At 52.0% G+C, this 25,600-nt stretch overlaps 1 protein-coding gene across 1 annotated transcript; it reads left to right on the top strand.

The window, feature by feature from the left end:
• The first annotated feature begins 1,371 nt into the window (after window positions 1-1,371).
• On the top strand, window positions 1,372-3,198 carry C1QL2 (complement C1q like 2). The gene is made up of 2 exons (XM_056117610.1): window positions 1,372-2,203; window positions 2,792-3,198. Exons 1-2 carry the CDS (start codon window positions 1,520-1,522, stop codon window positions 2,969-2,971), a joined length of 864 nt encoding a protein of 287 aa, XP_055973585.1. The 5' UTR covers window positions 1,372-1,519; the 3' UTR covers window positions 2,972-3,198.
• Window positions 3,199-25,600: the final 22,402 nt, after the last annotated feature.

Genomic DNA, 25,600 nt, shown 5'->3' with positions numbered 1-25,600 from the left:
TTTCCCAACTGGGGGCTTCCCAATGCCAAGCTGCAGCTCCCACATTTCCTCAACTCTCGTGCAGCTCAGGAGATGGAGCATTCTCGTCTTAACCTGTGGTCAGGTCTGGCTCAAGACAGGCTGAGAATGGCTGGGACTGTGACCTGTCTCCCCCACAACTAAAGCTTCCCGAGGAGCAGGAAGACGGGAGTCCAGAGGTGGGCCTTGGCCTGCCAGGTGGTGGGGTGCAGAGACTGAAAGCTGAGTGCATCCCACCTGGAGCCACAGTGCACTGTGGGACGAGTGCCTGCGGTTTTCAAGGAGCTTGATCCCAGGAGGAGGGACAGCCTCCATGCTGTAGGGAAAAGAAGGGCTCTTTCCCTGGGAACAGGTTCTTGCATCGGGGGCTTTGCGCCTTTCCCAAAAGTGGCTCAGTGCATTGGTGGGGATGATTATCTGGAGCCTGTGTAAGAGTTCTTGGGAGTTCCTCGGTATGGTGGAGAAACGTGCAACCTTTTATCTACTCTAAGGGGTCCCTTTCTTTGAGAAAAGCCTTGACCGTTGAGGGCTCCTGGAACGGCGTTTTTCCTAAACTCCGTGGCTTGAAATGTGGCCCCGCCTGTGGTCAGAGCGCCTATCCGGGGACCCCTGAAGGACTTCGCTGGCCTCAGGATGGGAGCCGGGTGAAGGGGCCTTTGGGGCACCGAGAGAGTGTGCAGGTGGGGGTTCCTATGCGGCCGGTGGGAGGCGCGTAAGGCGGCCGCAGAGCAGAGGGTCAGGGGCCCTGGGAGCTGGGGCTGCTCCGGCGGTGGCCACTTGTGGCTCCCAGGCGATGCCAGGAGGCCACGCGCCGAGGAGGAGGAGGAGGAGGGAGAAGAGAGGGAGAGGAGGAGGAGGAGGAGGAGGGGGAGGAGGAGGAGGAGGAGCAGGAGGAGGAGGGAGAAGGGAGGGAGAGGAGGAGGAGGAGGACCGCAGGCCTGATGCCACGAGGGCGCCGTCTCCCGAGCGGCGGCAGCGCGCCTCGCCTCGCCGCCTCCGCCGCGCAGCCCCGGACTCCTTACGTCAGGGCAGCCGGGTCCCCCCACCGCGCGGGAGCCGGCAGCCGCGGGAGAGCCGGGCAGAGCGCGCCGCGGAGCCGGGCGCACTCGCCGCGCGCCCCAGCCCGCCGAGCCCCGCCGCCGCCCCGCGCCCGCCAGCGCTCCCCGGGCCGCCGGCCCCTCCGCGCGCGCCGCCCGCCCGCCCGGCCATGCGCGCGGGGCTCCGCGCCTCTCCCGGGCGGCTCCGGCGCGGTGGGCAGCGGCGCGCGGGCCCCGGCGCGGCCCGCTGAAGTCGTCGGCGGGCGGCCCGGCCGGGGGTCGCCACGTCGGGGGCGCGGCCCGGGCCCGCGGCGGAGCCGAGCCCCGCGCGCGGGGAGCGGGGCCGCCCGCGCCGCCCCAGCGTCGCCTCCCCGGGCGCCCGGGCGGAGCTGGTGGCGGTCGCCTCCCGGCTGTGGCGGCGGCGGCGGCGCGCCTGCCTGGCGGCCGTCGGCGTGGTCCTGGCCATGGCGCTGGGGCTGCTCGTCGCGCTGCCGCTGCTGCTGCAGGCGGCGCCCCCCGGCGCCGCGCACTACGAGATGATGGGCACCTGCCGCATGATCTGCGACCCCTACGGCGCCGCGCCCGGCGGGGGCCCCGCGGGCGCCAAGGCGCCGCCGCCCGGACCCGGCACGGCGGCCCTGGAAGTCCTGCAGGACCTGAGCGCCCCCGCGCCGCCCCCGTTCGTCCCGGGACCCAAGGGCGACCCGGGCCGGCCCGGCAAGCCCGGACCGCGCGGCCCCCCCGGGGAGCCGGGCCCGCCGGGACCCCGGGGCCCCCCGGGCGAGAAGGGCGACTCCGGGAGGCCCGGCCTGCCCGGGCTGCAGCTGACGGCGGGCACGGCGGGCGGGGTCGGGGCGGCGGGCGGCGGACCCGGGGGCGGCGGCGACCCGGAGGCCGAAGTGGCGGGCGCGCTGAGCGCCGCCTTCGGGGGCCCCAAGATCGCCTTCTACGTGGGCCTCAAGAGCCCCCACGAGGGCTACGAGGTGCTCAAGTTTGACGACGTGGTCACCAACCTGGGCAACCACTACGACCCCACGACCGGCAAGTTCAGCTGCCAGGTGCGCGGCATCTACTTTTTCACCTACCACATCCTGATGCGCGGCGGCGACGGCACCAGCATGTGGGCGGACCTCTGCAAGAACGGGCAGGTCAGTGTCTTCCCCGCCGAGCCCGCACGCCCTTCCTCCCCGGCCCGCGCCCCCCAGGTGCCCCCAGGTGCCCGGGAAAGCGCGCTCAGCCTCCCGGCTCCCGAGCGCCGGCTGAGCGCCCGAGGGTGCGCGCCACCGCGCCCCGCTCGCCGCGCTCGGAAAGTAGCGCTGGAGAGTGGGGCCGCGCGCTCCCGGAGACCACCCGCTGCACCCTTCCTCCCCCACCCCCAAAACCACACTCTCGGGCGCCCACTCGGCGCGGGCGCGGGGCGTCTGCAGCCCCCCGGGCGCCTTGAAACCTCGTTCCGTCGCCCTCCCTCTTTGTGCGCGAGTTGCCCCCTTTGGCCCTCCTGTCTCCTTTGCTCTCGGCTCTGCGTCCCTGTCCTACCCCGCTGGGTCCCTGTCCCTGCGCCTCCGACTGCCCCTTTCCCGGGTTTGCCCTAGGAGTGCGGGAGGGCGAAGAAGGCAGGGAAAGTTGGAGAGCGCGCGTGCCGGGGCGCGTGGACTAGGGGGGCCGCCAGGAGAGGGCTGGGCAGGCCCGGGTAGATGTGCCCCGGCCCACCCCCGCCTCTCACGACCTGTTTGCAGGTCCGGGCCAGCGCCATCGCCCAGGACGCAGACCAGAACTACGATTACGCCAGCAACAGTGTGGTGCTGCACCTCGACTCCGGGGACGAGGTGTACGTGAAGCTGGATGGCGGGAAGGCGCACGGAGGGAACAACAACAAATACAGCACGTTCTCCGGCTTCCTGCTGTACCCGGATTAGGGGGCCCCGGAGCGCGGGGAGGGGCGCCCGCCGGGGAGCGCGCTGTTCTTTGGCGAGGGTCGCTCCGCCTGCGCCCCGCTGCCGGACATCTCCGTGGGGGTTAAAAGACATCCCTGCTGCTCTCCTTGCTCTGCTCCCCGGCCTCAGTGTGTCTGCGACTCACCGCGCTCAGGGCTGTGCTCCTGGTCCTTGTCCCCAACCCGGGTGGGGGGAGGAGGAGGAGGAGGAGGAGGAGGGAGAGGGGCACACGTCAGGAGCATGAAGCTGAACCCTGCGGACAGCAGCGTCTTCAGCAACCTCAGAGCTGACTTTGCCAAACCGATCAGACTGAAAAGGCAGGCGGGACAGGACGCCTGCCTCCTTCCTGTCCCTCTTCTCTGAGTGTTTTTTTTTGGGGGGGGGCTCCTCCAGGGAGGTGGGCATTGAAAGCAAGCACACCCTGCCCGGGCATCCTCCTGGTGATCTGAATTACCTGTGCGAATTTCCCTCCATCCGCCGCCACCCTGCCTGCAGCAGAATCCCAGCAAAGGAAACTTTGCCTCCCCACCGCTCTCCACCTCAGACCCATCGCGATGCATTAAATTCCGTTTCTAGACTATGGGCTCAGATGTGTCTGTGAGTGTGGCCCCTGCTCAGGCCTCCAGGCTCTCCCTACCCCCACGACCCTCTGCTTGCTTGCCAGCCTCTGCCTTGTGTCTGCTCCCTGGGATAGGTACAAAAGATGAGAGGTCGGGTAGAGCACTCCTCCCTTGGTGTGTGTGTGGGGGGTTGGGGGTGGGGGTGGGGTTCTCCCTCGGGACACAGGCCAACACTAGAAGAACCCAGCAGGAGGTGGAGAGAGGACAGGGTAGATTTCCAGGCTCCAAGCCTGTGGAGGACGGTCTAAGGGCAGGAGCTACTGGGAAAGGACGGGTGGAGGAGTGGTCCCTGCAAGATGGAGGCACGAAGGAGGTGTTTTGGCAAGTGACCTCTTGGCTGCTGCCCTGGGGAATGTCAGAGTCCCTGCTCAGACCCACAGCACACTGTATACATCCTGGCAGTTACAGCCAGGACCACCTCTTCTCCAAGGGCTGCGGAACCAAGGCAGTTCTGTGGCTCACCTGGAACCCCGAATGCAGCCACGGTTGTATAACGAGACTGACTCCGTTTCTTACTTGAAGAGAGAAACCCATTTTCAGGGCTCTCACTATTAATCTGCAAGGTGGTGTGGGCACTTGCTCTGAACCCCCATCTGTTCCTTTGGTCTCCTTTCTTGACTTCCCTTGAGCTTTTTTTCACATACGTGAAAGGAAGAACAACCCCCTCCCCCCCCCCCCGCATCCATTTTCCTATTTTTTCTTTCTTTCTTTTTTTTTTGGTGTGTATGTATTTAGTATTAGGTCAGAGTTCCTATAAGCAGTGGATTATCTACAGAGTTTCTGGTTCACAACTGATGAGTGCTTGGTGGTTTGTTTTGACCAGCTTTTTAAAGAAAGAAAATGTGCATACTCAGAGGTTGTAATATCACTATAAAGTTGGAGACATACACACAACACCCCCTCCCACCACAAACACACCAGATGGATGGAATGTGTGTCACTAAACCATGTCATATCCACGCACACACATATATCCATCCGTCCCTGTCATTATGCTGTATGACTCTGTTCCTGGCTGTACATCTGCCCCCAAGTCGCCTTGTGCTCAACCTCCATTCCTGGAAGATGAGAGCTGTGAGTTCCTTTCAGTAGAAAATTATGCCCCTGCCTGGAGTCCTGTGCTGTCTCTATTCCTCTTTGTGCTCTTATTTTATTTGAATAATGTCTTATTGTCATTCACTTGAATTTTAGCAATGATTGCTTTGCTTTAGTCCAGGGTTAAAAGTGCTCAGAGAGCTTGGGTGGGAGGGAAAACATATATATATATATATATGTATATGTATATATATCATCCCCCCAATTCCAGAGTCGAAACAAGCCCCAAATCCTCAACCTACCCCACCCCTCTTGATGGTGGAGACCCAGCTCAGCTGAGCCCTGGGAAGTGGGGCGGGCAGAGACAGGCCCCATCTACAGTTGCATACGTATCAATTTCTGATGCCTTGTCGATTGTATCATCCAGAAATGCGATTAAAACCAAATGTCTGCGACCCAAATGAAGTCTAATTGCTATGGATCTGCAATCCCCCGTGGGGCCCTAATCCTTTTTGACTTATTCCTCCCCTTCCTCCGATGAGATGGAGCTTAGACACAAAGCCCTCGGTTTAAATTTCAAAAATTAAAATTGACATGCAGCGGTGGCTTTCTGGGGAGCGGGAGGAATTTCTAAGGAGATGCCCAGGCCCGGTTTTATCCTCCGCATTAAGAAGCAATTTGTACTTCTAACAAAACCCCCACGACTCCCCTTTGGCGGAAGGGCAGTGGCAATGCCTTGCCCAGGCCTGGCTGTTCACAATACTTAGACGAATTTGAATCTGAGATTCCTCCATCTGTATTCCCCTGTGCAATGGGGGCTTCTTGCAATTCTAATGCCCAGGCTGCTGGGAGGTTCTGCCAGAGGTGTCAGCTGCTGAATGGATGACAGATTGACGAGGCAGCGGGCGGGAGGACGGCCAGCTCAGGAGTAGCTCTGTGCCTGCATTCTCTGCCTGTTCCAGGCAGACCCCCCTAAAGCCCCTCAAGTTTCATGATCCCATGACTTCTCCAAAGCACTCCCTTGGAAGTGGGTAGGTGGAGGGGGTGGTATATGCTGGCCACCCATCATTGCCTCTTTGATGTCATCAGTCTTGGGGTACCTGGAGAGTGCAAGAAACCCCTGGCCCAGTCACTTCTCCATTGCAGACTCTGGGTGTGTAGGGATTTCTTATCAATGGTATTTATAAGGTGCTATTTCAATTTCCCCACTTGCTTTGGGGGCCAGTTTTTTTTTCTGATTTTGTTCTTAGATTGGGAGAATCATACTTGCTTCTCCCGGGAAGCAGGAGAACCCTGAGAACTACAGGACCCAGAGCCGCTAGCCAACTTGTGCAAATACACTAAGCTTCTGAGACAGAGTACTCGGGGACAAGATAGTTCAGAGAGCAGGGCACGTCTCACAGGCAAGAGGCTCCGAGTTCTCCCCCTGGCACTGACTGGCTCCCTGAGTACCACCAGGTGTAGCCTTGCTAAACGTTTTGTCTTTCTTGAATTTCTGAGGACAGAACCCAGGCCCTCACACATGGGAGGCTTGGGATTTATCTCAGAACCACATTCCTGACCCCATAGATAGCCTTGATGGCTCCTGAGTAGCACCAGCACTACTGGGGTGCTGAATATCAGTAGGCGGGAACCCCTAGGGCTCCTGAAAACTGCTTGGAAGCAACCCCCTATACATACACTCCAAATAAGAAGCCAAAGCTGGAACTTTGGCAAAACTCACACCTTCAGGCTACCCCTTGCCTGACTGAACAAATGAGGCACCTCCAACTTCTAGAGTTCCCAGGGTTCTAAGAGGAGACCCAGAGGGGGTGTGACTTCCGTGCTTAAAGAATTTGACTCAAGATCTTGGTGTTTGGGTCAGTGTGGTTGGCCCAGCAGGACCTCTAGGTCACAAACCTCAATACTCCCCTTGGATGAGTCTGTCTCCAGTCACAACTTCCTTGGGATTCACTGACTACTTTTTTCTCTAACTTCTCTACCTTCTCTCTCTCTCAGTGGATGGTGGATGGTGGGTCTGGAAGCTTCTTGCTGATGGAAGCTTTGGCTGAGGAACATGACTTTTCTGATGAGAAAAAAAATGACCCTTTTTTCATTCCCAAAGCCCACATCTCTGTGGGTCAACTGTTTTCAGGATTGCCTGAGGCAGGGGCGAGGCATTGAAAATTTGGAATGGAGTTACATTTTTCTTCTTTTGTGGGCACTTAAGACAAGGCCCATTTCTACCTAGAGCTCTGGGTAACACCTGGAGCTCTGATAACCACCGGGGCGGGGGGTGAGGGTGGGTTTCCCATTGTGGAGACCAGAGGCTCACACCTCCCTCATTGATCATTGAGTCCGTCTGGACACACACAGGTTTCTGAGGGATCACACCCGGTGTGACTTCTGACTATTTTTGTGATCCACTTTCAATCCATCCTCAGGAATCTCTGTTTTGTTTTTTGTTTTTTGTATTTTTACTACATCTAATTATCTGTACCTTCAAGGTAGCGTCTGCATTGCAGAACTAGGGCAAATCCACATATTTCCCCCATGTGCTGTTTTCCAGTATTTCATACTGGTAAGTCAGCCTCCTGTCAAGAACTCAGAGGGTGGAGCCCTGTCAGGCCTTGATGGAGAAAATCCTCTATGAGTCAGAGGTTAGTCTGCAACCGTCATTCTTTAGGTGCAAATATTTCAATCTATATTTGAAGTATTCGTAATTCTTGATTCCCTTTTTTCTTAGAAGAAAACAATAAATGAAAGTATTCTTATTTTCCTCATATTTCTTCTTTCATTTTTCCTTGCTGTACTTGACTTTGAAGCTCTGATGGTGGCCTTAGAACCAACTCATGAATTAGCACTGGTCAGGATGGATGCCAGAGACTCCTTCAGGTCCCTCTGAATATCAGGAGAAAGGAGCCTGTGGGTGGCTCCGAGAAGTTTTAGATGAATGTTTTGATTTTCTGTTCTTGCCATATGCTAATACCCTTCACTGTCCTAAAAGAGCATGGATGAAAAAAAAAAAGCAATTGCATTAAATAATATAAGAAGAATGTTTTTAGAAATTTAATTGTAATAATTATAAAAACATTTAAAAAGTAGAGAGATGGTACAGGTGTGAAGGCACTTGTCTTGCATACTGACCATGGTTCAAACCTGGCACTACATATGGCCTCCTGAATCCCGCCAGGAGTGATCCCTGATTTCAGAGCCAGGAGTAAGCCCTGAGCACAGCCAGGTGTGGTCCCGTCCCTGTCCCCCCCACAAAAAAAGAATAATGTAATGAGACCTCATGAATTTATCTTCTAATTTTGATGTTTACTGAAGAAGAACAATCAGGCAGAACAATATGCCAGGGATCGGATGCAGGCCTCACACCTGCAAGAGAAGAGCTGTCCCGCTGAGTCACATCCCTGGTCCCTGGAACTGCAGTTTTACTAAAACCTTCCAATGTGCCAGAAATCAGTGCATGGATACAATTGCTTCCTTCCAACTGCCTGTGAGGGATGTTTTACTGGGAGTCCCATTTTGCAGAGGAGGAAATGGACTCTTGGTGAGGTGAAGTTACTTGAAGGTGAGGGCCAGAACTGAGGCAAACTAACACAAACTAAACTGTACCTGCCACAGAGGCAGGGGGTGGGAAGGGATAGGGTGGGGGAAGGGATACTGGGAATATTGGTGGTGGAGAATGGGCACTGGTGGAGGGATGGCTGCTTGAACATTGTTTGGCTGGAACACAATCATGAAAGTTTCTAAGTCTGTAACTGCATCTCATGGTGATTCATTAAAATAATTTTTTTTTAAAAATTACCTCTGGGAATGGAGCTTGTATACATAGGGGGAATTGTTCAGTGTACTTCTTTGCATTGCTCTGTATTATTTACATTTCTTTGCCAGTGCTTATTACATCAACCCCCTCCCCTTTTTTTTGCATCTGGAATATAGCTGACACCAGAGTCCAGTGGTTGGGAAGATGTGGGGCGTGTCAGAAGGTGAGGCCTGAAGGCGACAAAACCCACTGATGCTGCAATGGCAGAAGCCAGTCTGCTGTTGTGCTCCCAGGGGCTAGAGCCACATCCAAGAGATGATGGAGATTGCCTGCTTGCTCACTTTCTCCCAACGCTGTATCAATCTGTGCCGGATTCTTCCCCTCGCACACCCTCTGTTCCATGTACCAGTCATGCTGTTCCCTCTACCGGACTGTCCTCTGCGTTAGTCCCCCCACTTGGTTTCCAGCGTGCCCTCACCCCACCCCATCTTCACCCAGGTGTCCATGTTCTTCTCTTCCTGACCCTGATGGTCTGCAGCACCTTGAGGGTCCCCACCTTGGTGCTTGCTCAAGGCTGTGGCTCATGTTTGGGTGTGTGTCATCCCCATGGACTGTCATTTCCTGGGGGACCCAGAAGCTGTCGAAGTCCCCACCAAACAACCTCCTACAACATGGCGCATCTTAGACGGGGGATGTGGCACACAGTGGGGGCTGGTTAATATTTATTAAATTAATGCACACATGGCATATAGGCACCAGAGGGTCCTAGAGGGGAGGAGTGGGGGGATGCATCTTGCATCTTTGCAAGTGTAAATCCTTTCCACTTGGGTGCGTGACTTTGCACTGGGATCAGAGGGAATCTTCCAAGCAAGCTGAACTTGGTCTTGGCACCAGGTCTTCCCTGACCTCCTCATGGAATTTGTAAGGTTGGGGAGAGTTGGGGTGGACCTGCCTACAATCACCAATGTCAGCCTTCAAGGCCCTGGTTTCACCTGGAGGAACCATCAGTCCTTCTAGTTGAGACGAAGAATGGCCAAGGCTACAGTGAGACCTCTGGGATGACTTCACAGAACCTCTGGGACAGTCCTCAGCTCCCCAGAGACTGCCCAGGCCACAGCCTCACTTCCAGAAGGATCCCTCCATCGGTGCTTTTGCTGTCAGGATGCTTTTATTTTCACCAAATGTAAAACATCTTTTGAAAAATTGTTGATGCCATAAGCGCTTGCAAAGAAACCGTAAACAATATAGAGCAATACAAAACAGAACACTGAAAATCCCCACTCTTCATATGCAGGCTCCGTTCCCAGAGGTAATTTCTGATACAGCTTAGTTTGTGTTCTTCCAGACTTTTCGAAGGCACAGATACGTGGCTTAGTCCACGAAGATTATGAAACTCTAACACGGTTTCACCACTGTTCTTCCCCACAATCCTCACTCTTGGACCTCTCTCCGGGACAAACTGTGCTGAACCTCTTCCTCTCTGCCCAAAGAGCCTGGCCCTTACCGTGCCTGAGGAGCTGCACTTGGTGAAACAGCCCCACTGCCAATCTTGGAAGCTGCCCCCACCATTCTGCTTCCGCCTGGGCTAACACACTGCCGTCCCCGCCGACAGAGGAAAATCCTACCTTCTTTTCCAAGCAAAGGAAACAATGTCTTTATCCAATTTGCAGATTTTTCAAACACTCCTCCTTCTGTTCTCGCTGTCCATGTCTTCAGATATTTTCTTTTTTAGAGGGGAGGGGGTGCCTGGGCCACACCAGTTGTTGCTCTGGGACTATTCCAGTCTCTGTGCTTAAGGGTGCTGGTGGAAGGTGGGGGAATCATGTGGTCTGAAAGACATCAATCAAAATGGGTAGCAAGCAAGCACCTTCACCACTGTACTATCTCCTTGGCCCTCATGGAGTATTTTCTATTCCAATGGCCTCTTCTGTGGGACTGAGTGAATGAAAAGAAGAGAATGACTTCAGACAGGCCAGCATAGCTCTCCCACTGACCCCCTAGAAGAGGGGTCATCTTTCTGCATCTCTGTGTGTGTGTGTGTGCTTATGTATGTGGTATGTGTTCATGGTGTCTGTGCATATATATATGTATGCATGTATGTGTGTACACATGTGTATGTATGTGTATATGTGCAGGCATCTATGCATGTGTGCATGCAGGTGATAGGACGGGTCCCTTGTTGATCTCCACCCACACTGGGCTCTATTTTGGATTGGCCTTAGCTGCTACCTGTGCTGCTTCCAGCTATGTTTGGTTGGTTGGTTGGTTTGACTTGGGGGCCACCCCTGGCAACGCCCAGTGGTCTCATCTAGCTCTGTGCTCAGGGATCTGCCTAGTGTTACTGGGGGACTATATGCAGTGCTGGAATTCAAACCAGAACAAGGCACATCCACATGCCAGTAAGTACCTTAACCTGGGCTGGAGTGATAGCACAGTGGGTAGGGTGTTTGCCTTGCACGCAGCCGACCCGGGTGGCATTCCTCCGTCCCTCTCAGAAAGCCTGGAAAGCTACCAAGAGTATCCAGCCTGCACGGCAAAGCCTGGTATATTCGGTATGCCAAAAAAAGTAACAACAAGTCTCACAATAGAGACATTACTGGTGCCCGCTCGAGCAAATTGATGAACAACTAGAGGACAGAGCTACAGTGCTACTATCTGGCCACCTTGCAGCTTTTCTTCTCTGTCTGTCCATCTGTGTCTGTCTGTCTGTCTGTCTGTCTCTCCTTTAGCTTTCCAAACTGGGGCCTCAGTGGAAAACTGGAAGCTGTGGCTTCTTCCTCCAGGAAGCTGCCGAGTTTTGTTGGGTCAGAGCTCCATGAAGGAAGGAACCTGGCTTGGTCTGGCTGCTCATCTGTGTGTGCAGGTCCTCTGGCCTGAGCTTTCAAGAGCGTCCCCTCCCTTCTCCCTTCCTCTGCTGTGGCTCCAGCTTGGGTGCTGCTGTCTGCCTTTCACCCAGCTGGATCTGGCCAGGGGAAGGAGCAGGGAAGCATGGTCCTGTCCTGCTGTTTAGTGACTCCAGCCAGCTAACGGGAATGAATGACGCAGTTCCTGGGATGCCGGGCCACGCTGGACATCTGAAGTGTGCCCTGGAACCAGACAGCACTGGGGAGCTACTGATTGCACCAAAATAGCCCAGCTCTTGAAAAGCAAGCCGGTCACGAAGCAGAGTGGGAAGAGAAAACAAAGCGCTTTCAACCATTGTTTTTATTGAGCCCTTTGTCTGTGTTATCTCATTTAATCTCATCAGGTCCAGCAAATGAAATAGCTCAAAATTATCATGACAACGCTCTCCGAGGGTTGGTTGAGACTCAACACAGAGAAGGTGGGTGATTCACTGAAGGTCACACAGCAAGAACGTGTCAGGAATTTGAATCTAGGGAATGTCTGATTCAGAGGTCATATTTCTTGAAATCTGAAACCTTGTCTGTCTTATCTCTTCAAGTTACTGGAGATTTGTCATAGAACATTTCCTATGCCATAAAATGTCACCCACTTCTCAGTGACTAGTGGGAAGAATGAATGAGCTAGTGGGCATTAACTCATTTAAAGGGAAACGCTTTTAAAAGTTTGTTAGTGACCAGAGTGATAGTGCAGCAGGTAAGGTGCTTGTCTTGTACTCAGCTGACCCAGGTTTGATTCCGGGTACCACATATGGTCCCCTGAGCCTGCCAGGAGTGACCCCTGAGCACCAGTGGGTGTGGCATCCCCCTCCCTTGGAAAAAAGTCATAATTTTAATATTTGCTTTAAAAAGTTTATTTTCCATCTCTACCATCTGGTTAATTCTCTAGGCCATTCAGTGGAATCCAACTTGGGCTTTTGCACTTGGATTCGATTCCCAAAACTGTCTCTGTGACACTCTGGAAGATACTAAACTGGCCATGCTTCATTTTTCCCATCTGTAAAATGGGGCCAGTGCTCTCACCCTAGGGGAGTTTGGGAGGACTGAATGAGATGCCATGACATAGTGTGAGAGCGCTAGTGTGTATAGGAGACCGGAGAGGGGAGGGGTTGTGAGAATAGTATTAGGGACTGTTCTCTGCTGAGCTGACACAGTTCAGGAACCACCAAGCTGAGGCTGTCTGAAATGAGAAGGGACAGGACTTCAGTGTCAACAGATGGCATAGAGGAAACCCACCCATGGGTTAGAAGCCAACAAGAGCATGCAGGTCCCAAATATGCCTCCACTGGTTTCCGTGGGCCCAGGTGTAGAGATAACACACCAGCTCCACACAGGTGAAGGAGAGAGACCATTTTCCCCGTCAGATGACAGAGTCTGAACCTGCCTTTACTTTCCCTGCCTCCCGCAGAGGATGACTTAGGAGCTAAGCAAGGCCCACCTGGTCTCTCTTAGGGGGATGTGGCTGGGATGTTTCCAGGGATCCTGTGCAAAGCTGGTGGGGCTCCCTTGTGATTCCCAGGCTAATAAGTCCCTGCATAATTGGGCTCAGAGCCGTGACTAAGTCTCAGGGCTCTGCGGCATGAATATGCAAACTCCCATTGATGCCCAGCTTCATCACAGACTGATTTCAAATTGACGCGCACAGCCCAGTAGCTCAGGCCTCTCGCCATGCATAGTAAGAACACCCAGCTAATCCCCGCTAGAGCTCCCAAGACCTGGGAGGGTGAGGGGAACACTGGGGAAGGGCTAAGCACTGCGGAGCTCACTCGAGGCACTACACTGAGAGCATGCATTCCAGACCCAGACCTCTTGGCCTCCGTGGGGTCGCTACCTGATCTGGGGAGGGTCAGAGACACCAGGAGGGCTTCTTGGGGCTTCAGGGGGGAGGCCCCTGAGTCTCCGGAAGAGTGGCTTTCTCTGCCTTTACCCAGCTCCAGGAAACAGGCTCAGGAGACCCTGGTCCTGCTGAGAGCCAATACTCTTAGGGGACAAGTCCACTGGACCTAGCTGGGCCATGGGTTCCCTTTTCCAGTCTAGTAAGTCGAGCTCCATGCACCCAGCACTCTGACAGAGTGCATGGTCATGCTTCTCTTTCAGTCTGATGACCCAAACGGTGACTCAGATGGTCAGGCTCCTGCTTGATCTCCAGTTCCTGCTGCATGTGTCTGGGACCTGTGGGACCACATCAAAAACTTTCTGCCATCCTACTGGATCCAGGTGTCATTCTTTCCCTCTCTGTGCCAAGGAGTGCCGAGACTCTAAAGTCAGCTGACTTGTGCTGCAGTTCCACAGCTAAGGAGGGGTGGAGAAGAGTTCAAGTCCACGTCTCTGGACACCAGGTATCCTCTGCATAAGAACGATGCCCAGGGATGTGGCGAGGCCACAGAGGGTCCTCATAGAGAGCCACTCTGTCAGGGCGGCCTCCATATGGAGGCAAGTAGACCTGGGAAGGCTTCCTGGGTAGAGTCCCCAAGTTGGGTCTGCCATAAGCTATAATCATCATTCTTCGCGAAGCTTGCTGGAGAAACTCACAGAAAAATGCACATACTGGTTCTTCATTCCCCAAAGGTATCCTGAGGGTCTATCCATTGACACTGATCACTTTGTCACCTGAATCAGGAGAAGACCACACCAAGGAGAGAGTCACAAGCCCAGTTTTCTGGGTTGGATGAGGATGAACAGAGACACGAGGCTTCTGCTTTTAGGAAGACAACAGCTAAGAGGGGAACAGAGAAGAACTGAGATATCATTCCACTGAAGGAGGAACCAGCACATGGAAAGGCTTATAGCAAATCATGTTTCTATACATACAAATCACGTTTCTATACATACTCAAATGCTGTATCTATACATACAGCAGCTGTCTCAGCACCTCTAGCATATACCAATTAGAAAATCTATTCACACACTTATTCATTCATCTACCCACCCCTCCATCCTCTCTCCATCTATCCATCCATCCGTCTGTCCATCCATCTACCATCCATCCTCCCACCCATTCACCCACCCATCCATCCATCCATCCACTACCCCATTGACTGTCCATCATTCATTGTACATCTATCAACCCGTCATCCATCAATCCCTCTATTCACCTACCCATCCACTCATGTCATCTACTCACTTATTTATCCATCCATTAATCCATTACTATCTATCCACCATTCTTCATTCATTTATTTACCCATCTATCTATCCCATCCACCCACCCACACATTGTCATCCATTTGCTTATTTATCCATCATTAATCCATTAATTACCCATCATCCATCCATCCATCCATCCATCCATCCACCCATTCATTCATATACTCTTCATCAGTTTATCCATTATCCAATAATTCAGGTGGTACCTATGTGCCAGACCGTGTGTAAGTATTGGAAAGTCAGACCACCTTTACCCAGAATAAATCTCCACCAAGGGCAGAGACCCCAGGAACTTCTACCACTTCTTGCTCACTTCCTCTAAACAATTTACTGAGAGTGACAGAAGCCAAGCTCTCCACTCCCCTAGCAGGGCTGGCCAGGAGGGGTATGGCAGCCTCTGACAGGTCCATGCACAAGTGATTGGCACCAGAGAACAAGTACCTCAAAAGTGAGGCTGAGCTTGTGAGGCAAAGCTCAAAATCCCTCCTGCAAATACAAGGAGTGGTCTTAGTCTCATTCTTTCCCAAGGTACACCCAAACTATTTCCTACCTCTCTGCAAGATTGGAAGATTGAGGGCACAGTTTGCTTTTGGCCTCAATTTTGGTTACTGCGCCCTTTGCCACGTGTGGGTTTGCCCGATCCCTTGTTCAGTCCCTGGTCACAGGCTGCCCCGCCCCCACTCTGAAGCTGGCCACCTTTGCTGAGGTGCAGGGTAACGACACAGGGAACCCCATTTCTGGAAAGCTGCGTCAAGGCTCCTAGTCCCTCAGCACCCATGTGGGGAGGTCTTAGAAGCTTCAACTTGTGTCTTATTCAGCCTGCTGCTCAGCTCCTCACTAAGTGGAAGGGGTCCGAACCAGCAAGAATAAATGAAAGTTGCTAGACTTTTGCAGTGCACCTTCCACCCTTCTAAACACGTTAAACCATCTCATTTAATCTTCCCAGCCACCAGCAATGTAGCAGGGGCTATCCCATTTTCTATGCAGGGACACCAAGGCACAATGATTAAGTACTGGCCCACCAACCGAGAGAGAGTGGTCGACTGTAACTGACCCCAGCTAGCAACGTTGTACAGGGGCCAGGGCAGAGCCTGTGTGAGCCCTACCACGTGCGTGCCTGTGGGTATGGAAGACAGCACTAGTGCCAAGACCCTGGGCAGGAACCCTGAGTTCCCACCCACGCTTGACCCCGGCTTCACACACGGGCCCCTTCCGCCTTCCCTGCCACTCTCAGCAGAAACCGTTATCCTGGTGGCCGCCTGCCAGGGGGACAATGGAGGCATTCAGGGGCCCTTATTTATTTATTTCTCAATAAAGAAACTTCATGAATAGATGGATATTTATTCACCTAATTCACTTTTGCAAATGCAGTGTCCTTCAAAGGATGATTTGTTTGCTGAGAGGGGCTGAGGCTGGAGGTTAAAAATAGCTCCCGGCACTACCGTATTTCTTAGTAAATCAGTGTTGATAATTTAATAATAGAATTAGTCTTACATCAGGTACCAGCTTACGCGCGTCTGACATGCAAATGGAATTCAGCTTCCTACCCAAAGTGAGCCATTTGTGGGGTTACTAATTCATTGGCCTCTGTATTTTATTTTTCTTTTTTTCTTCTCCACTCCCCCGCCACCCTGGCCCTGCCTTTGGCACTAAATTTAGAGCTTTCCTTACGTGGGTCAATACGTATGCTTCTAAATGCCTGTCTCACTAATGTGGTCATTTGTAATCTTCACTGAGTTCCGAGGGTGGACATCTGATCTCCCTTCAGAGCAGCCACATACGGCACATTAAGCAGGCAGGAAGGACCAGGGGCACACACTTGTCCAGGTTGGGGAGTTCACTTTTAGTCTCCTTGTTTCAGGGCAGGTGGCCTATCCCTGCCTCCCTTGACACTCACCCCCCCCCCCCCACACACACACACACAGAGCGCTTTTCACTTCCTCTCAGTGACAGTCTCATTGAGACTCTCTGCTGGGGAAGCAGCAAGGACCTGGAGGCTCTCTCTGAGTTCATGCTTGGCCCAGGGCTAGTTCAGGATAGACACATAAGTGGCACCATGGTCTCAGGATTATGAGAGGAAATCATGTGCCCAAGATCTATGTGGGGCACCGGAGAGGGAGGTCTGTTAAAGAAAAAGCATATGTCTCAGAAGGCTTGTGTTGGCCAAAAGACATGTATTTTGGGTTTTGCAGGATGAATGGGAGTACTCCAGGAGGTTAGATGGATATTCACACTATAGAAGAGAACATTCTAGGTGATGGACATGGTGTATATATATATATAAAGAGGAGGATGCATGAGGCTGGGTGCCATCTAGAAAATTAAAATAGGTTCTTTGAAGCCCAAGGCTTGCAAAAGGGAGGTTGAAGAGTTGGGGATTTGTGTGGCATGAAAGAAGGATTTGTCTGAAGTCTCAGGAGCCAGGAAGGGTTGGGAGGGTGAGATGGGCTTGTTCAGACTTATCGAAGTATAATGTGGAGGCAGGGTAGGTAGAGAGGGTCAAGGAACTTCACTTCTGCCCTAAGGACTGAGCTCTCCATTTTCTATGGCGTAAGGAGGATGTTCTGTGAATGATGCAGGCAGGACCTAGAGGCTGGGGAGCAAGCAGGAGATTTTCTTTGAGAATATTCACCAAGAACAGAAGAGGAAGAACTATCCAGAAAGGTGGATGGGTGTGTGTGGGGGGATGAGTGCATCTGAACTGAGTCCTCCAGTAGGGACCCCCAGGTCTCCGGCATATTGGGGCTTCAATAAGCCCCTATGTTTGTATGAGAGGTGAGGTTGATGAAGCATTCTCACCTTCTCACCTGGGCTCTGTCATTTTATCCCCACCATGACCCTCTGAGATTGGCAGGCACGTGATTCCCTTTCTACAGATGAGGAAACTGAGGCTTGAAGAGACCGAAATGAATGGCCAAAGGTCATTCAGATAGAAAGGCAGAACTGGGACTGCATATCAAGTCCTTTTTGTTTCCTCATGCTGGGACTGGGTGCTTACGTGTTGGGAGAAAAGACCCTTTTGTTCTGCTTTGAAGTGTAACACTAATCCCTGGGCTCAGTGGGCAGATGTGTTGGGAGAGAAACACCTTTTGGTCTGCTTTGAAGGGAAATCTGTTGCAATGTATATCACAGTTACCTGGGGACATGATGTTTCTGGCAAATGTGTTGTGAAGATGTGACCCTATCTGTAGAAAACCTGTTTGTTCTGATCACCTGTGTACGTGACCAGTTGCACTCTCCCACCACCCTCCTCAACCTAGATAAAGGCTTGATAGCTCTCAGTAAAGTGCTTTCGGAGCGATAGCACAGCGGGTAGGGCATTTGCCTTGCAAGCGGACGACATGGCCGACCCGAGTTTGATTCCTTCGCCCCTCTTGGAGAGTCCTGCAAGCAACCGAGAGCATCTCGCCCCTGCAGCAAATCCTGGCAAGCTACCCTTGATGTATTCGATATTCCAAACACAGTAACAATTGTCACAATAGAGCTGTTACTGGGCCCGCTCAAGCAAATCGATGAACAACAGGAGGACAGTGACAGTGACGGTGACAGGACCCCCACCATGCTCATGTGCTTATTTCTCTTTCCCTGGAGGAGGCAGTGACAAGGTTTGCTCTTTTCCCCAGACCCCTCCCTTTAGCTGGAGGGAAGCTCTTCCCTATTCTCAGGACCCTGAGCGGCAGCCCCTTGCTGAACAGAGTCCAGGAGAAGACCCCAACACTGAAGGTCTTCCTCTTTGATTAAAGTCTTTAATGCCCTCCCTTTTTATGAAGAGGGGAGATGCCTGGTGGTGCTCACGGTTACCCTGGTTTTCCACTCAGGGATAACTCCTGGCAGACTCAGGGGACCATACGAGGCACAGGGGGTAGAACCAGTGTCAGTCAAGTGCAAGGCAAATGCCCTACCCACTATTGATCCAGGCCCAGTTTGATATTTTTTCAAGTTTAATTTAGCTTAATTTATTTAAATATATATAGTTTAGAGGGGTGGAGCCGTAGTACAGTGAGTAGGGTGTTTGCCTTGCATATAGCTGACCCAGGTTCAATTCCCGGCATCCCACGTGGTCCCCTGAGCATCTCTCGGAGTAATTCCTGAGTACAGAGCCAGGAATAACTTCTGTGGACCACTGAGTATGATCCAAAAAGAATGTAGACACATATTATATAATTTTAGACATGATGATTTTCAATACTATTCATGGTATGGTTTCATATGTACATTGTTCCAACAATGGCTGTCCTCACCGGGGCCCCTTGGAGGGAGGCGGGTTGAGTTTCCCTCCCCCCGCCCAGCACAGCCCAAGCAGCCGAAGACCTCCAGAACCAGCCACAGCCATGCTGAGACCACGCTCTACATGTCCGGACAAGCCTCATGCATTAAGGAACTGGCAAGGAACCCAGGCATGCGGGTCCCAGGGCTGAGATCTCCAAGCCTGCTCGGATTGGGACTGGGCCTTCTCCACCCAGATCCCCATCTTCCAGTATGTAGGCATCACACCCACCAGCTGCTGCCAGCGCCAGATTGGGCCCATCAACGGCCAAGACGCAGAGACTGTAAAACCCAGCTCCTGGAAGCGACACCTTATTATCTCGTTTTTCCTTTGGAGAACCTGGCAGGCTACTGGAAGTATCCTGCCCGCACGTCAGAGTCTGGCAAGCTTCTCATGTTGTACTCAATATTCCAAATACCAGTAACAATGATGGGTCTCATTCTCCTAACCCTGAAAGAGCATTGAATATGGCTCTTTTAAAATCTCAGGGCTAGGAAGAAGAAGACGTTACTGTTGCCTGCTCGAGGCAATTGACGATCAACAGGATGATCGTGATCATCACTGTTCCAACACCACACCCCCACCTTCACCAGAATGTCCTCTTCTCAGTTTATGCCACCCTTTCCCTTGCACTGCAACCTTTTTTAACATTCTGGTTTTCCTGAGGTGCCATTCATTCATTCATTCATTCATTCATTCATGTTATTGATACCCATCACTGCTCTGCCAAAGCCCCCTGTTCTTACTCAGTGTTCTGGGGCAAACTGACCTCACTGACATGTAACTAGCCAAACACTCTCCTGCTCCTGGCCTTTGCCCTGGCTCCCCTTCTGCTGCTACCTCCCCCCTCCATCCCTACCACAGCCTATCCCTTTCCTCCTTACCAGCCTTCATTTGGCACTTGAGTCAAACTATCTGCTATTTCTTCACGTGTTGTCTGTCTCCCCTTTAGAAAGTATGTTCCAGGAAGACAGAGGTTCGGTCTTATTTTCTGCCCTTGATTTTCAGTGTCAATGTGCAGAGAGCTTGATCAGTGTGTGTTAGGTGAAAGCGTGTTGACGGCACCCTGCCTGCTGCCCTCCCACCCACCTTTCTAGGCTTATTCCACAGAGCTTGAACTAATCACACCGCGACTGTAGTTGGGCCAGGAGTAAGGTGTGGGGTCCTGGTTCTGGCACCTGCATGTGGGCAGCTCAGAAGTGTTTCAGAATGAAGGCAAGGCAGAAACAAAGGCAGAGAGGACATTCCTCCTGCACCAAACATGACCCGGAAGATCATCCTTTCAGATAAATGCTCCATGGATGTGGTTCATGTCCACGGGTGTCTGTTTACCCAGCAGCAAAGACAGCAGAAGCTTCCTCCTTTCACTCAGGTCATGAAACATGACCTTTCTGTCATCTCTGGGAAAGTCTGTCTGGAATCCCCATTCCTTTCTCTCCCTTGTATCTTTATCATTAACTGATGTCATCTACTGAGCAGAGGGATCTGTTCTGGGTCGTTCTCTCCCAACCAGCTCCCCATTAGAGTTGGCTGGGTCTTCTCGGCTGAGCCTCCCTTGTGGCCCCAGAATCACAGCCTAAGAACTGTGCAGGGTGATGGTGGATATGTTTGTATCCGGCAAAAAGAGGCCTTTTATTATTTATTTTATTTATTATTATTACTGGGCTGGAGCCATAGCACAGTGGGTAGGGCATTTGCCTTGCATTTGGCAGACCCAGGTTTGATTCCTCCGCCCCTCTCAGAGAGCCCACCAAGCTACCCAGAGTATCCTGCCCACATGGCAAAGCCTGGCAAGCTGCTGTGACATATTCGATGTGCCAAAAACAGTGGCAACTAGTCTCACAATGGAGACATTACTGGTGCCTGTTTGAGCAAATTGATAAACAACTGGAGGACAGTGCTACAGTGCATTATTATTATTATTATTATTATTATTATTTTGGTTTTTGGGTTGCACCCGGTGATGCACAGCGGTTACTCCTGGCTCTGCACTCAGGAATTACTCCTGGCAGTGCTCGGGGGACAATATGGAATGTTGGGAATTGAACCCGGGTTGGCTGTGTGCAAGGCAAACACCCTACTTGCTGTGCTATTGCTCCAGCAAAAGGGGACTTTTAAGAACATTAGAGACACTGAGGGGAAAGTTAAGGGTACAAAAGGAAGCCAGTGAATTGTTCACATACTCTCAATGCTCATACTCTCAATAACCAAGCTCATTGAGGTTTCTCGGGAGTTCAAGATGCCGCTCTGTTTAACGTTCATTGATTTAAAGAAGGCCTTTGATTCTGTTGAGATGGAAGCGGTCATTGAAGCCCTAGCCAATCAGGGCATTCAAGCCCAATACATCAGGATCCTCCGTGAGCTGTATTGCGGATTCACTACCAGGATCTCACCATTCTACAAAGAAGTGATCTTTGATGTCAAGAGAGGGGTGCGGCAGGGTGATACCATTTCACCGAAACTCTTCAGTGCCACCCTCGAGAACATCATGCAACGACTAGAATGGGAAGGAATGGGAGTGAAGATAGATGGTCGGCAACTACACCACCTCCGCTTTGCTGATGACATTGTTTTAATAACACCAAACATCAGCCAAGCGGCACAAATGCTGACTGACTTTGACCGTGAGTGTGGAAAGGTAGGACTACAGCTGAATCTTACGAAGACAATGTTTATGAGAAACAGCCTTGTTCCTGACACCCCATTCGCTCTCAATGGAACGACCATCTCCGAATGCAACAGTTATGTGTACCTAGGTCGAGAGGTCAACATGACAAATGACCTGGTACCCGAGCTGCGCAGGAGGAAGAGAGCGGCTTGGAACGCCTTCAAGAACGTCGAAGAAATAGCTAAGAGGACGAAGAACCTCCGGCTCTGGGCACATCTCTTTGATTCTACTGTTCTTCCTGCATTAACATATGCCTCAGAGACCTGGGCCCTACGCAAACAGGATGAGAACGCTATTCAGGTCTCCCAAAGAAGAATAGAAAGAGCTATGCTTGGAATGTCACGTTTCACTCAAATGAGAGAAAGAATCCGGAGTTCTGACATCTGTCGACGATCAAGAATCAGGGATGCTGTCTCATTTGCCTAGGTGTCAAAAATCAGATGGGCTGGTCACGTAATGAGATTAAAAGACAACCGCTGGACTAGAGCTGTTACCGACTGGATTCCACGGGATGTCAAAAGACTGCGTGGCCGCCCACCTACCAGATGGTCAGACTTCTTCGTCAAGATCATGAACGATCGGTTTGAGGCCCTTCGTGTTCCTGGAGCGAACAGATGCCATTGGGCTACACTAGCACGCGACAGGGACAAATGGAGACATTACTGGTGCCAGCTCGAGCAAATCGACGATTAACGGGAAGTTAAGTAATTAAGTGATTAAGTGACTCTCAATGCCAGAGAAGAACCGGCTTCAGTGAGTCACCCTGACCAGAATTAGGATGAGAGGTCAGGTGGGTCTCAGTCTCAGGACCCTGCAAGGCCCTGTCTCCACCCCACCTGTCATCTGAAACCAGACTCCAACCACTTCAAGGTTGCCTGGTGAAACTTCCGAACCCCCTCCTTTCATGGGACCCCTTACCTCTCTCTCCCTGTGTCACACCCACTGCTTCCTTTGCCCCAAATTTCTTTCCCTCAAATGTCTATGGGAACTCCCACTTCCCTCTCCCTGGCTTCTTCTTGACTTGCCAGAGATAGCATTGGATATTCTCTTGACACTGTCACTGTCCTTCCTCCCATGACCTCCTGGGCAAAAGGTCTCTTCATGGGTCCCTCAGACTCTGGTTCCACCCCTTTGCTTCCACCAGACTGCACTCCTTTATTCTACTGTGTAGCTTTCCAGTCTGATCCTCTGCTCCATTCTTTCTGAACTGTGTTTCCCTGAATTGCCTAAGAAACACTGTCCATCTCCACTTTGGCCATTAGAGTCAGCGAGGTGGGTGTTCTGGGACTGGGACACAGGTGGCCAGAGGAAAACCAAACTTTTGCTGCATGAGATGTGTTGGCAGTAGCAGCCAAGACCATAGAGAAATTATTTAGAGTAAGAGCATGAAAGGATTATGGGTTCTAAAGGGATAGGAAGTCTTGGAACAGGCTGCAGATTGGTTGTCATGAGCTGATGCCATTATTTGTGCCACGGAGCTGGGTGCAGGAGGAACAGGGTGGGTATGGAGGGCATTCTCTAGCTGGCAACCCCGTGGATGGGTGGAGATAACAACAGCCCTGACCTATGGTATCTGTGAATGGAGGATTCAACCAGATCAGGGGGAGACCCCCATCACTCTACTGGGCAGCAGAGGGAACTTCAAGGAGACTCGGTCAGTGGGTTGAGCTGGGAGCTCCTTCCAGCTGGGCATTTCTTGATATCATGCTCAAGGGGCCCCTGAAGAGAATGAAAGACTGAAGGGTATGAGTGAGTGAGTGAGAATGAGTAAAAAAGAGTGAGGGAGAGAGTGACGGAACGAGTGAGAGAGTGAGAAAGTGAGTGAATGAATAAGAGTGAATGAGTGAATGAGCAATTGAGAGAATGAGTGAGTAGTTGAGTGAATTAGTGAGAGAGAAAGTGAGTGAGTGTGTGAGAGTGAGTAAGGGAGAGTGAGTGAATGAGCAGTCGAGAGAATGAGCGAGTGAGTAAATAAGTGAGCGAGATAATAAGTGAGCGCATGAGAGTGAGTGAGGGTGAGTGAACGAGTGACTGAGAGGACGAGTAAGTGATTGAGTGAAAGAGTGAGAGAATACGTAAGAGAATGAGTGAGAAAATGAGTGAGCATGAATGAATGAGTGAGTGAGCGAGTGAGCAGGTGATTGTGTGAGTGAGAGAGGCCTCCCACAGATTTGCTGGTTGGTCCTCTAGACAGGAAACGGAAGATGTGAGGAAAAACCCGGGATCCCAGGAGGGATCCCAGGCCCCTGTCCAGAGCACCGCGGCTGAGGTCTACATAGAGTCGGGGAGAGAGAGGGAGCAGGAACGGTTTCACCTCTGAGTCTTAATCCCATAAATCCAAGCAGGGAGCTTTTAATGACTTAGCTTTGAGTGGTTTTATCTTTCAATTAAAGTCATCATGTAAACATTGGGACAAGAGTGAGGAGTGAGCACACAGCGGCCCCACCTGGACATGCTGAGGTGGAGCTGGTCTGGGATAGAAGAGGGGGGCGTGCAGGAACTTCCTGCAGACCCTCTCTACACCCTCCTGGACCTGGCTAATATGATCCAGGTTCCGGAAGGTGGCTCAGAAGCTGGGGGGTTCTGGAAAGGGGTGACTTCTTCCTCTGCCTCATCTGCCTAGTTGCAGACTAGTGCAGATGCTCAGAGATGTCTGAGCTCTAACCACAACCAGGGCCTGAAGCCACAAGGTCCCCAGCAGGCCTGAGCACGCAGCAGGCATGGAACTGGGATTGGCAATGGGAGTGTTGGGAGAGGGGGCAATGAAAGGCCCCCAAGTCTGGGGCAGGGCTGTGCTCTGGGATCTCACCCAGACCAAACTCTGTGGCTTCTGCCGCACTTTCCTCCTTGGACAGAAAGCCAGGAGGAAGAGCGACAGGAGAGAGAGAGGAACTCGAGGTGCCAGTCTGGGTCGCTAAGGGCCATTGGACTATGAGGTGGTCACTTCTGGGCAAATCCTAGCCTGAGAAGAAACAGCTCTGTTTTATCCCATAAAGAACTCAGGGGGCTTCCAATTACCTCTGGAGGGGAGATGCTGGTGCTTTTGGGGTACAGAAGTGAAAGGGAAAGTCCCAGGACTCTCATGCATAGTACAGACTGAATAGTGACCTCTCAGAGTTCATAAGTTGAAGCCCTATAGGGCCAATTAGTTCCCTGGATGACTGTATTTGGAGTAGAGTTGAGGAGGTCATTGAAATTAAATGAGGTCACCAGGCTGGGGTGGTGACCCCACAGGATTAGTGTCCTTTTGAGTAGAGCTCTCCACCACATGCACAGAGACAAAGAAGGCCAGGACTAGAATTCTAACCAGACAGTGAGAAAGGTGTTTCTGTGGTATAAGGTTCATGCCATGCTTTGTTATCTTGGCAGTCATAGACGACAGAAGATCAGTGACATTTTCCCAGTGGGATCACTTTCAACAGCAGGGAGGAGGTCTAGCAGCCTGGTGTAAGGGTCAAGCTGCCTGAGGAAGTACCATCAGGTGGCCAAAGGCAGACTGGGTCTGGCTGTTTCTCAGCACCTGTAAAGATTGTGCAGCTATGGAAGTGACAGCTGAAGGTGGTGATTATGGCAGAGTTCACCCCAGTGTGAAACACAGCAGCACAAAGAAATGGAACTAGTGATCAGAGAGATAGAAAAGAGGGTAGGGCACTTTCCTTGCATGCAGCCAACCCAGGTCCTATCCCCAGCACCTCATATGGCTCCCCAAACACTGCCAGTAATGATCCCTGAGCACAGAACCAGGAGTAATTCCTGATCACTTGTTGAGTGTGACCCAACATCCCCTGAAAAAAAAAAACAGAGCTGGTCACTGTATTATCTCTATGGCTATACCCAGGGACATAAGGATAGAACAGAGAATAAGACACTTTCCTGGCATGAAGTTGACCCTGGTTTAATCCCCAGAACCCAATGGAGTGGGGGTCTGTACCAAGTACCACCAGGAGTGATTCCCTAAGCACAGAATGAGGAGTAATCCCTGAGCATCCCCAGATGTTGCCCCCAAACAAGCAAATGAATAAATAAAACAAGATCTAAAAAGGGCTGAGAAGCAGCAGTAAACATAGGATCTCAGTGGTTTGGAGGGGAAATTCCAACTCATCCAGCCAGGACTCACTTGGGGTCCCATGTGCTCCCTTCCTCTCTCTCTCTGTCTCTCTGGCTCTGTCTCTCTCTGTCTCTCTCTCTGTCTCTCTCTCTCTCTCTCAGGCCCTGCATGCACT

Source organism: Sorex fumeus, unplaced genomic scaffold (genome assembly GCF_029834395.1).
Source record: "Sorex fumeus unplaced genomic scaffold, SorFum_2.1 ptg000035l, whole genome shotgun sequence".
In the NCBI taxonomy this organism is placed as follows: domain Eukaryota; kingdom Metazoa; phylum Chordata; class Mammalia; order Eulipotyphla; family Soricidae; genus Sorex; species Sorex fumeus.
This window is presented reverse-complemented; position numbering and strand designations above follow the sequence as displayed.

Excerpts from the sequence above, each read along its gene's own strand:
- C1QL2 (XM_056117610.1), top strand. The coding sequence starts at position 1,520 with ATGGCGCTGGGGCTGCTCGTCGCGCTGCCGCTGCTGCTGCAGGCGGCG. Across the intron at positions 2,204-2,791 it reads ACCTCTGCAAGAACGGGCAG|GTCCGGGCCAGCGCCATCGC; the intron begins GTCAGTGTCTTC and ends ACCTGTTTGCAG.